Source organism: Neofelis nebulosa, chromosome 1 (genome assembly GCF_028018385.1).
Source record: "Neofelis nebulosa isolate mNeoNeb1 chromosome 1, mNeoNeb1.pri, whole genome shotgun sequence".
In the NCBI taxonomy this organism is placed as follows: Eukaryota; Metazoa; Chordata; class Mammalia; order Carnivora; family Felidae; genus Neofelis; species Neofelis nebulosa.
In genome coordinates this window covers 68134254-68147115 of record NC_080782.1, presented here as the reverse complement: position 1 = coordinate 68147115, position 12862 = coordinate 68134254, and the positions used below count along the sequence as shown (strand labels likewise).

Below are 12862 nucleotides of genomic sequence, written 5' to 3'. Positions count from 1 at the left end.
CATGTAGTTATTAAATGATGGTAGCTGAATGAGTGAGTTCTGTCCTTACACACAAATTCAAGAAATGTAGGCAAGAGGGCAGACGTAGGAGGATTCATAATTAAATGAACAACTATACCCAGAAAGTTGTGACTAGTGGACTGACTTTAAGCTGGAAGACCCATCTAAGAGCTCCAACCCAAGCTGGTCTTTTCCTCCCTAATTTCTTAATCAATAATTTGAAAACATAAAGTACTTATCATTATTTTTACTTCAACTACCCCTATCATCTATGGAACATTATATTTTTGTGTTAGGGTCAGTACTTGGCCTGTGTTATCATCTTATATATTCCTGTCATTGTCTTCTTGAAAAAATACTTTAATTCGTTTTTGCAGATGAGAAAACGGAGACTTTAAAAGGTTACATAGTTTTCTCAAATTTACACAGCTAGTGAGTGGCAGAGCAAGGATGCAAACCTCAGCCTATCTGATTCCAAAGCCTGTCTTCTTAACCAAAATGTGTGTTATGCTTATCAAGTGTGCAGGGGATACAGAGCTATAATGATCCAGAATATGTGGAAGGCTGTTGTAATATTTTGAATCAGAATTAAAAATAAGCTTAACAGATACCATGAGGACACAAATTATCTAAAGAGCCGATGAAGAGAAGAGACTTTAGATAGCATTAATTTTCATGTCAAAACTTACGAACAACCCAAGAGCCAATACACAGTAGGCTGGAAGAGTTTTCCAGAGAATTGAAGCAAGATAAATGTTCAACTTGCAAATGCTGACCTAAGTATACTTTTCCTTTAATAGCATATATTGGGAGATTTGGGGTTTGGGTTTTAGTTTCACTTTTGCCAAAATCATCTCATGCAATTGACTCCCTTTGTAAGGTCCATGATGCCTATCCATTTAAATGAACCTATTCATGCAAATTAATGACTTAATCTTCAGGACATTCTAAAAATCAGTATGTAGTGATATCATATTGAGTCATATTAAACTTACCTAAGCTCAACTATATGCTCTGGGCAATAAAAATAAATTATTTTATTTAAAAAAAAAAAAAAAAAAGGGGGCGCCTGGGTGGCGCAGTCGGTTAAGCGTCCGACTTCAGCCAGGTCACGATCTCGCGTTCCGTGAGTTCGAGCCCCGCGTCAGGCTCTGGGCTGATGGCTCAGAGCCTGGAGCCTGTTTCTGATTCTGTGTCTCCCTCTCTCTCTGCCCCTCCCCCGTTCATGCTCTGTCTCTCTCTGTCCCAAAAATAAATAAAAAACGTTGAAAAAAAAAATTAAAAAAAAAAAATTATTTTAGGTCATGGCTACTAGCTGGAAGCCAACTCTGTAATCTGGTTCTTAGCTACATGATCTGGTCTAATATGTGAGGAAAAGAAGATTGCAGGGAATATGTTGTGAGGTTGTACGTTACCCACAAATCTGTACATTCTGCTCACGAGCTGGTAGTGGATTCTGAAGGGAAATTTCTGTTCCTAATATTAGGTGAACAGGTTTAAAATAATGCATTCTAAAACACCCATTTCTCTCCTTATGAATAATAAATCGAGTATCTTTTGGAACCCAACCCTCACTCAAGATGTAACTCCACTGACCTGCTGGAGCGAGGAGCGAATGAAATAGTAGGTGCTACCATTTATCAAGCACTTGCTGACCAAACGCAGCCAACTAACACAAGCTTTACATTATTTTTAGTACACCATTTCATGCTTACAAAACTTTATGAGACAGGTAGATCTCCAAATTTACAGTTGAGGAAAGTGAGGCACAGAGAAGTTACTGACAACCTCAAAATGAAGGACTTTCCTGGTATTTTCATAAAATGTTATTTCCTTGCAATTTCCTAATAAGTTACAAACATGGGTGTGTGTGCCTTTGTGTGTGTTTACCACTTGGACTCAGTTTCCCCATGAGCCCATAACTCAGAAATCCGTCAACTGCAAAGATTATTCACGAAGCTCTAATGTAAATATGACCCCTCTCCTTAATTCCTTCCCAACACAACGGCCCTTCCCCCATAGAGGTGTGCTCCTGGAAGGCCTCACAGGACAGCCCTCCTTTAAAAGTGGTCCTTTATAAAGTGGAGATGGAAGATGTGAATGAAGCTTGGCACAGTTCTAAAAATGAGGCCTAATTACAGCACTCCAGAGAAGCACAGGAAAGGTCCACTTCGCCTCCTCTTTTCTCACTCTTCTGAGTGCAGTCCAGAATCAAGACAAAAGAATCTAAGGAAAACCATGAAAGGATGGAATAGGAACAAAACCACAGACCACCTTCGTTATCAAAGACACAATTTCCAAGGTTTTGAACAACGCATTCAGCTTTCCTTGAGCCAGTGATACGGGTTCACTAAGAAAGCTGACCACTTAGAGTTAAGTCAGGGAAAATGCTTTTGTTTGCTACCACATACAGTCTAGTGGAGTTCAGTGAAAACCTAACACTACTGCCTGCTCTTTATAAGCCACTTTCAAATGTTGGCATGGACTATTTTTAATAATATAATCAATACCAACTGGAAATTCTGCCATAACTGAAATAAAATATTTGATGACAAAGGTGAAAGAATACACTGTGAAACCCTGTTGTTGTTGTTGTTGTTGTTGTTGTTGTTGTTTTTCTCCTTTATACTGAAAGCAATTATCTTTTCATTTCCTGTGGAGATAAACAAAAGCCCTGGACAACTCACATTTAAGCTATAACCAAATAAAGAGAAATAACTGGCTGTTCAAATTTGTATTTACATATGCAAACGGAGTATCAAAATATCCTTCTTTTACACAGTTCAAACGGCTACTGACTACAAAGGCCAAATGCAGTCTTCACAATAATGATACAGAAATATCCCATCACAGCAGATGCAAAATCTATCATCATGTCACCCGGGTTCATGCCATTGTTCACACACATCTATCATCAGACACTGATCTTCCTCATGCAATGCTAGTTTAAATTTAACTCTCAGTGGAGATGCATTACAAAACAAGGTAGACACACATCCAAATGTTTGACCCCAGTTTGTATTAAATAAAGCCCTCTGTATATGCCATACATGAATTGTTCAAAAGCAAAGTCAATACTATACCTGGTTATTTCTTCTTTAAGCTTACACGGATCTTCAGCATAGAATTTAATACCAAAATACAAAGTATATGGAGGTCCAGCTAAAATAAGAAAAGTTAAATTTCATATTAAAAATTAGTCAAAGTAGAAGTGTAATATCATACAACTATTAAAAATTACACTCACCAAAAATATTTGCAAACTGCATATTCAATAAGGGGTTAATACCCAAAATACATGAGGAACCCTAACAAGTCAATAGCAAAAAACAAACCACCCAATTTAAAAATGGGCAAAGGACCAGAATAGACATTTTTCTAAAGAAGACATACAAATGTCCAACAGACACATGAAAAGATACTCAACATCACTAATCATCAGGGAAATGCAAATCAAAACCATGAGATATCACCAGACGCCTATAAGAATGGCAATTAGCAATAGGACAAAAGTGTTGGTGAGGATATGGACAAAAGGGAACCCTTGTATACTGTTGCTAGGAATGTAAATTGGTTCAGCCATTATGGAAAACAGTATGTAAATCCTCAGAAAATTAAAAAGAGAATTACAACATGATCCAGCAATCCCACTACTGTGTATTTATCCAAAGGAAATGAAATGAGGATCTCGGGGATGTATGTGCTCTCCCATATTCATTGCAGCATTAATCATAATAGCTAAGATATAGGAGCAATGTAAGTGTCCATCAGTGAACTAATGGATACTATCTATATATATCACATCACATCACATCACACACACACACACACACACACACACACACACACAGGAATATTATTCAGCCATAAAAAAGAAAGAAACCTTCTCATTTGAGACAACATGGATGAACCTGGAGAACACTATGCAAGGTGGAATAAGCCAGACACAGAGAAAAACTAATACTGCCTGATCTCACTTATATATGGAATCTAAAATAGTCACATACATAGATGCAGAGAGTAAAATGGTGGTTGCCAGGGAATCTGGGAGGGAGAAATGAGATGTTGGCCAAAGGGTACAAAGTTTCAGTTATGCTAGATGAGTGAGTTCTGGGGATCTAATGAACAGCATGGTGTCTACAGTTAATGATAACATGCAAACACACACACACAGACACACGCACGCAATTATGCAGAGGTGATAGATAAGTTATTTAACTTGATTGTGATGATCTTTTTATGATATATACATATATTGATCAGGACGGGAGTTTTGACCTGCTCCGTTTCTGACCTGGGTTGGTTCACCCCTCCTTAGGCAACCTGGTGGTCCCGCGCTCCCGGGAGGTCACCATATTGATGCCGAACTTAGTGCGGACACCCGATGGGCATAGCGCACTACAGCCCAGAACTCCTCAGCTCAAGCGATCCTCCTGCCTCAGCCTCCTGAGTAGCTGGGACTACAGGTGGGTGCCACCGTGCCCGGCTCATATATTGAAACATTCAACTGTGCACCTTAAATTTATATAATTTTTATATGTTAAAGGTACCTCAATAAAGTTGTTTTAAAAATTACACTCATGGGGCCCCCCCCGGGGGCTCAGTCAGCTCAACGTCTGACTTGATTTCAGCTCAAGCCATTATCTTGTGGTTCCTGGAATCAAGCCCCACACCAGGCTCTGCGCTGACAGTGCAGAGACTGCTTGGGATTCTCTCTCTCCCTTTCTCTGCCCCTGCCCCATGCACACACTTGCTCACTCTCTCTAGAAATAAATAAACTTAAAAAAATTATACTAAGAACTTTTAAACACCCAAGAAAATATAAAATAAAAAATAGGATTGAGAATTATGTAACAGTAGGACAACTATTGGTATCTAAGTAGGTACACATCTATGTGTTCATGAACACAGGAAAAAAAGAGAAGATCAAATATATCAGAATGTTGCCAGTTCTTATCTATGGTTAGTGAGGTTATGCACAGTTTTTATTTATTCATAATTTTCCCATTTTCACATTTTCTACAACATACATGTATTTTTCTTCATAATGAAGAAAAGTTAATGATAAAACAAATGGTTTTTAAACCACCCACCTATTACTATTGCAAAAAGTACAAAAATATGCATCTGTAAAAAGCTGATACAAATAAACGGATATAGTATCCAAACTTAAATGCTTAGCAGCAGGTGGACCGTTTATGTCAACCACAGGAAGTATATATGGCACCCTGCAACTGTTTAAATGGGCAGAGGGAGAACTCCATGTGCTGACTGGGAAAGATTTCTAATCTATTTCTGATGGCAGAAATATCCCTTTTGTGAAGAAGAAATTATCTATGAAAATATGTATTCCACCCTAGAAGAATACACAAGAAAAGACACTGGCAAACTTTGAGAAGCAGAACTGGAAACTTTTTTTCCACAGCTTTCATGAGGTATAACTGACAAATTAAATTGCAACACATTTAAAATGTGCAATGTGATGATTGGCTATATGTAAACATTATGAAAGGATTCGCCTATAACACATTTGTCCTTCACATATTTACATATTTACTTTTTTTTATTTGTGTGTGAGAACATTTAAATTCCACTCTTAGAAAAACTAGTAATTTTCTTTCCATATGTATCTCTAACCTTTAAAAAAAAAAAAAGATCATCAGTGAGGCTATGTGGTAGGATTATAAGCAATATTTGTCTCATTCCTAAACTTTTCTGAATGTAAGAATGTGGGTTTTTTAATTTTATTTATTTATTTAAAAAAAATTTTTTTGAGAGAGAGAGCAAGCAGGGGAGGGGCAGAGTGAGGGGGAGAGACAGAATCTCAAGCAGGCTCCGCACTTAGCACGGAGCCTGATGCAGGGCTCAATCTCATGACCCTGGGATCAAGACCTGAGCTGAAATCAAGAGTCAGACACCCAACCCACCCAGGCGCCCCTGAGAATGTGTTCTTATATATTTAAGAAGACATTTCTCATCTCAGTCATTTACTACACACAGAAGAACAATGTGCACAAATACCAAAAAAAAAAAAAAAAAAAAAAAAAAAAAAAAACAACAATGTGCACAAATATATATATGTGGAATAAAGCTGGAATTGTACTTACATGGGGAAACATAAAATATAATTCAGCATTCATATTGTGCAAGAGAACACAAGCCCCCTGGGTGCCAAAAACATCATATTATGCTCTCACTAGACATATTTCTATTTCAGAGGGTCTGAATCTAACCTGTACTGTTTCCAAAACTTCTGTGCAGTGTAGTAACTAGATCTTATATTAAATCTGTTTTAAAATGTATTTCTTACCTGGTATATTAATCAGTGGTCATAATTTCTAATTTTTTTCTTCAACAAAAGCTCTCCCACACAAAAAAGGATGTCAAGTATACATGTCAGTAAAAATATTTCCACTTACATATTGTGACCCCAAGTCTCTGACAGTGTGTAACTGACACAAAGTAACCCCAGTCTATTTTCATTTTTACTGAGTAAAAAAAAAAAAAAGGGACAAATTTAGAGGCTGGGGAAAGGAAGTTAAGCTGAACAGGTCATAAAGTCATAATGCATTTTTAATATACAAATTTTGTTATTATTTATTGTTATCATGACACACATGTGCTGTGTCTGTGGAAGCCCTGTTCCTGGCATACAGAAGTTAACCGACAGTAGGGCCTTGCTCCTCTCCCCTCATCTATGCCTTTCTGGACAAGGTGTTCCTTAAGCTAGAGCTTTTTTAAAAACTGAATTTAAAAATTTTTTGTTATAATTTTTAGCATTAGACTTGATTCCATATGTTTAATTTCTATGATCACTTAATCACTATGTTTATATTTCTGACAAATACACCTTTACCCCTGAACATCGATGTCAGGGAGGCACAGATTATTAAATATTTAGAAGAACCAGGAAGTCCACCGTCTGCCGATCCATCTCTGTCAGTCAGCTCTGTGTTCCTGAGCAGATGGGTCTGCCTGTGCCTGCAGGCCACGGGGGGCTGGGATCTAGGGGCCGGGAGGAGCACAGATGCTGTGGAGACAGTGCACAAAGGGAAGAAGGCCCTGTCCGGATTCCAGAGTTGCTTTTATTCTCTGCAACGTGACAGATTACACCCTACTGACCAAGCCTCGCCGCTTCAAACGTGCTTAATGATGAGCAGTTAAGCAGAAGTTCAAAAAATACACAATTAAAAACATTCAGTTTTGGCAAATTTTCTTTAAGGACTTTTGGCTCAAATCAGCTATTTCCCACTTGCATATAAAATGGTTTGTGTTCTAAATATAAGGCATCACTACTATTTGACTGCATTTGATAATGTATAAAAATATTTCGTAAGCGTGTGATTTTGCAAAACCACCTGGTAACATAGGGAAGACAGGTAAATATCCAAAGTGGTAAACAACATGGCTAAGATCACAAGGTTGAGAACCAAGTTTGCTAATACCTAGAGTTCAGTGCTTTATGGCCACTATTCCTTATAGCCTCTCAGGGAAAAGAATTATAATACCTTCAGAGTAAGCAAATACTGTCACACACATCACTGTTTTATAGATCAATCTAAGGCTATGGAAATGGACACTCTGGAGCAAGGATACATCTGATCAGATATTTTTTGGCTTACTGTTCTAAGACTGACTATAAATATTAGGCACTGATGAAGAAAACTCCTAAGTTATTATTATCTTGAATCTCTTTCAACAGAATCTACCTTTAAGAAATATTCATGTAAAGTAAGTTAATATTGTTTAGTTTAGCAAAAAATACAGAAGCCAGAAAATGGAAATCCTCTACTATACCTTTTGTGACTAATTTCAAGGCCTTTAATAATAGTAAGTCTTCAATGAGAAGGAGAAATATCAAGAAATATCAAGAAAAATCAAAACTCACCCATGAGAATCCCGGTAATTAGCAAATACTCCATCATTATTACAGACATTCTTTCTGACTGATCTACTTGAGGCATGACAGCCATTTTCCTTCATTAATTATCAAATTATTTCATGAGATGAAATATAAAGATTATGTATTCTTTAGTTATATCATCTTCCTTTACTATCGGTGTTTTATTCTTACTATGCATCAAATTTTTGATAGGAAGATATTTATTTAGGATTAAAAAGCAATTATACAGATTATAGATATTTAAAAAGAATATTTCATACCATGTGAAGAAATAAATACTTCAAATGTACTTAGGAACACTAATAGTGTACCCTAAATAATTTACACTTTTCTTCACCACTTGGATAGAAATCTCAACTTATTAATAAAAACCCTGTGAGTTTGTTTTAAAATAATCATTCCTGACATTTTTCTAATTTTTAAACTGGTATTTATTTTAAGTATTTGGTTCAAAAAGATAGATTTGCTATATTTATTACTATACCTGAATTTTGGAGGGAAGTACAGATTTCTACATCCTGAAGGATGGCACTTTTTAAATTGGCACTCCCACCATTTATATGCAGATACCTCATGGAAGTTGCCTGCATTCATAGCTCACTCCTTGCATCTTCATCCCTCCCCTCTTGGCCTTTAGTAGGCAGCTCATTCAGGAAGAGGACTAGAAATACAGAAGCACTGGAAATCAGAAGACTTCTGCTACCAACTAGCTTCTCACCCATGGCAAGTCATGAACCCCTTATGAATTACGACTTACTCCTGCGTAGGCTGAGTAGGCAGAACTTGGTGATACCTAAGGTATATATTTTGAGGGTTCTTTCTCACCCCCACAGGCTGGCCCCAAGCCCCCGTTTCTGAAACCATTGCCCAATCTCATCCAGAATGCCCCCTAGCAGCTATGTTTGTATTGACCTTGAAGAAGCCCAGACATGGCCAAATAGACTGAGGTGAGTTCCTGACTCAAACTGGGCTAGTCAGATGTACCCTCCCATAGAACTGGGACCTGCATTCAGAGACAGCCAGTCAAGTCTGCCTGTGGCTACAGCTGCAACCTGGAAACTGTGGAGGCTTCCCCCATAGACATGGATAAACAGAGAGAAACAAAAATGATGCTGATGTTCAGAGAAATAGTACTTGCTGAGTTCCTGATAGTTTTGCAATTCCTGGTTTCCAGTTCCCTTCTGAGGCACAGCTTTGTTCCTGCCCTTCAGGTCCGTGAAGCGACCAATTTTATCACCATGAATAAGCCATTATATAAACACATGAAGTACAGATTCAGAATGGGGGGTCATACAGGCCCAACGAATCTACTACCTCTTATTAGAAATAATTTTCACATTAAAGCAAAATAGTTTAATGAGTACAAAGTTTCAGTTTGGGATGATGGAAAATTTTTGGAGAAAGTAGTAATGGTTGCACAATGAATGTATTTAATGCCACTCAAAAGTGGTTAACATGGTACATGTTATGTCATATATTTTATCACATTTTTAAAAGGATAATTAAAATATAACTACCCTTTCACATACTTAAGGATCGCATGTATGTGCACGCGGGCATATACTTTTATAAATAAAAATCTGTGTTATGGAGTATAACCTTAATTATACTCTCAGTTACCTAATAAGATTCATATTGCTAAAACTAAAAGGTAGCCCCTATAAACAGATGGATCCTTTCTGCAGTCATAGACATCTTTCAGGACATAAGGGCAGTCCTTAATTACTGCCTCAGCAAATAAGAGTGTGAATGACAAAACCACTCCTTAACCCAAGAAACTCAAGCTCTTGAGAAAGTCAGATGTCCACCTTTTCTTCCACATCAATGCCTCTCTGCGTTTTAACGTGAAATTTTAAAGACAAGAAAATTTTAAAAATCACTGACAAGTCAAGCACAGGCATACCCAAGCCAAATTCAATATTTAGATCCAGTCAGTTTCTTTATAACCAAAAATTTAATCGGGGTTTGGAGTCAGAGTCTGGCAATGCACACAACACCCATTTCCATATTCTGGTACTCGAGTACTAGTACTCATTCCTGTAGCACTAAAGCATATCTCTGCATCCAACTAATCACAGACATTATATCATTTTCAAGGCACCCCTTAAAAAAATTAACATTAAATACCTACTGTGGATTAGTTCTTTGTGTTCAGCAAGGGTTTTTGCAGGATCCAGCCAATACTGTGAGGGGGAAAAAAAGGGTGATTATAGACATTAGTTGTTTTTCATTGGCCTTCACTTTAAGAATACTTGTCAAGTGTTATTTGAAATGAAATTTAAATGCTTAATAAATATTTAACTTATTACATATACACAGAAATATACTTAAGAGCTTTCTGTGGCTAGAACACTAAAAGAAAAATGATGTTGATGTTCAGAGAGGAGCAGAGAAGAGAAACAGTAGTTGTAGGTTCTTGGTTAAGTTCTCGTGCTGATTATAAGGTCAGTAATTTCAAGATGCTGATGAGCAGGAAAACAATGGCTGCAGAGAATGCTCCCCAAGTCTCTTTCCAAAGTCCCATCACAACCGCCCTGCAGCCATTTCTCCTTCAAATGCCCTCACCCTCTTCACTTGCGGTCCCATCCCTTACAGGTAGTACTGCTAGATATCAGGAAGAAAGCAAACAAATTAAATCAAATCCTTATCAAGTATCCAGGAAAGGCAACTCAGCACAGTGGCTGAGGGTCCAAGTCCCAGAGCAGACCCAGCTGGATTTGGTCCTGGCTCTTCCTTCATCATCACCATGGAACCTGGAACAAGTTACTTGACTTCTCCAAACATTCTTCATACGCTTGCTGTGAGGATTAAATACATGAATTCCTAAAGTTTTTAGAATAGTCCCTGGTTCATACTAAATATGCAGCACATACTAGTGATGATTATTATTAAGGTCTGAGGGTCAAATTCTTATTAAATGTCTTTAGCCAGTCTAAGGTACTTGTTTATGAATTCAAGTTAATCTTTGAGGAACAGAAATTTAGATAGTAATAGGAGAATTTTTGGCCCTGGTGAGAGGCCTTCCTTAAATCTTACTTTTGTGAAATAAAATCACTTAAAAAAAAAGAAAAAAAGGAACAATCCTCTATCCCTGCCCCTCCATGTGGGGGAACAGCAAGGGAGAAGCAATAAAGCACAGGGGGGAGCATCGGGGTCTCCCATAGAAGTGCACAGCAGAAGGGCTTCCGGTGCCCTGCGGGTCAAGGGTTGGAGGTCCCAAGGGCCAAACTGACCAGTTTCCATTTTCACACATTCCTCAATGTAGAGGCAATTCTCACAACAGGGAGTAGGAGCTGGTTCACCTTGAGCCACTTTATTCCCAGCACTTTTGTGTTTACCATGGTGAAAATATTCACACTCTCCTGACACCTCTGGGTCAGGAATCACAAGTCACAGGAGGATCCAAGAGAATCTTCCTGCCGGGTTCCCCTTTCCCTGCCCCTTCACTGAGGGGAGAAGTACCTGATCTGTTGTACAATAATAGCAGTAAGTATACAGTGTAATTGTAATATCTTATACAACCCCTTCACCTCTTATTCCTAGAACAATTATTCACACTAAATGTATGTCATAGTCATATTATTATGATTTTATTACAGTACTGAACTCTATCCCCTGTATGTATCATCTTCACGATTTTCCACTCATACAGCAATTACTGTTTTTCAATGTTTTTAAAAGGTAAAGTAACCAATATATGTAAGTGTAGTCACTTGTAACACAATTCTCATTATTCTGATCCTTATCACTTCTCAATTTTTAAAGGTGTAGAATCACTCGCTTTTAAAATAAAGGCATTTGGAACAGAGGCCAGGATCTGTTAACTGCTTTCAGAGCTCACAGTGACTACTAAGGAGATATGGTTTTGGTGTTATAATAATGGATCCTAGGGAAACGCTGATTTATCCAAATAGAGTGCAATCAATCCAAATGTTAAGCTGTGTGTTGAACACAGAGCAGACCCTTTCCCTCTAAGTATATAAAGTTATGGATGCTTCCTATAACATGGAAACAGGTGGATGGAATGTTTCTTGCCATTCATGTTTAATAAAAAGTTTTGACTATTCCTGGATTTTTCCAAAGAGGATAAAACTAAGGAAAACACACACAAATAACCATAAACACTTGCATTAGGTTTCTATTGCTGTCATAACAACTTATCACAAACTTAGAGGCTTATGACAATGTCCATTTATCATCTCCAAGTTCTAGATTTCTTAGAGCAAACTTTCTCTGCTCCAAAGACAAAATCAAGGTGTCAGCCACCTGAAGTTGTTGAGGGTTACTGGCCATTAGAAGCTCTCTCCATTTCCCTAGATTTCAAGACACACATAGTATGAGGTCTTAGTTTCAGCCCTACATCACATCTACACATGAAGCCTTACCAAGTGCTTGGGACAGGAAAGGAGGGGATGGAATGGGCCACTGGTCTTACTGTTTTCTGTCTAATCTCAACTTGAAACTAAAAAGAAACTGAAGTTTGAGGACAGCTTCCTGTTCTCTCCTCCTAACATCATCATCCCAAGAAAACAAACTTTACAAAAAGATTCTTTAAACTAATTCATTTTTGGTTTTGCTTTCCTTCCAGGATGCTTTTAAATCACAAAAAAAAAAAAAAAAATCCCAAAAAACAGGAAGCTTTTAACTAAATCTAATAAAGACTCATTAACATGACAAAAATCTCCCATCAATGATAATCTATATAATTTCAAAATAAATCTCTTTCTTTGAGAGCAATCAGATTTTGTATGGTGAAAAAGTACAATGAAGCTTCTGAGATGAGTTAGAAATTACAATTCTGCAGCAAAAAAAAAAAGGGGGGGGGGGTATCAGGACAGTCAAATGCTGTTCAATCAGCTCAGTGCACATTAGATATGCTAGGCGTCAATCCAGCGCTTGCCGTGCACAAATCTTATTTGATTCAAATGGAAGCCAGGGGTTACAGAGGTCAGACGATGA

General features: G+C 37.6%; 1 protein-coding gene across 5 annotated transcripts in view; it reads right to left on the bottom strand.

The window, feature by feature from the left end:
- Positions 1-12862, bottom strand: part of EPB41L4A (erythrocyte membrane protein band 4.1 like 4A) — a 258301-nt gene that overhangs the window by 105523 nt on the left and 139916 nt on the right. For all 5 annotated transcript variants that reach the window (XM_058725063.1, XM_058725071.1, XM_058725076.1 and 2 more), the window contains exons 4-5: positions 10035-10086; positions 3084-3162 (exon numbers count right to left, since the gene is read on the bottom strand). In XM_058725063.1, the coding sequence (XP_058581046.1) occupies positions 3084-3162; positions 10035-10086 (131 nt within the window). The remainder of the gene's footprint in view (positions 1-3083; positions 3163-10034; positions 10087-12862) is intronic.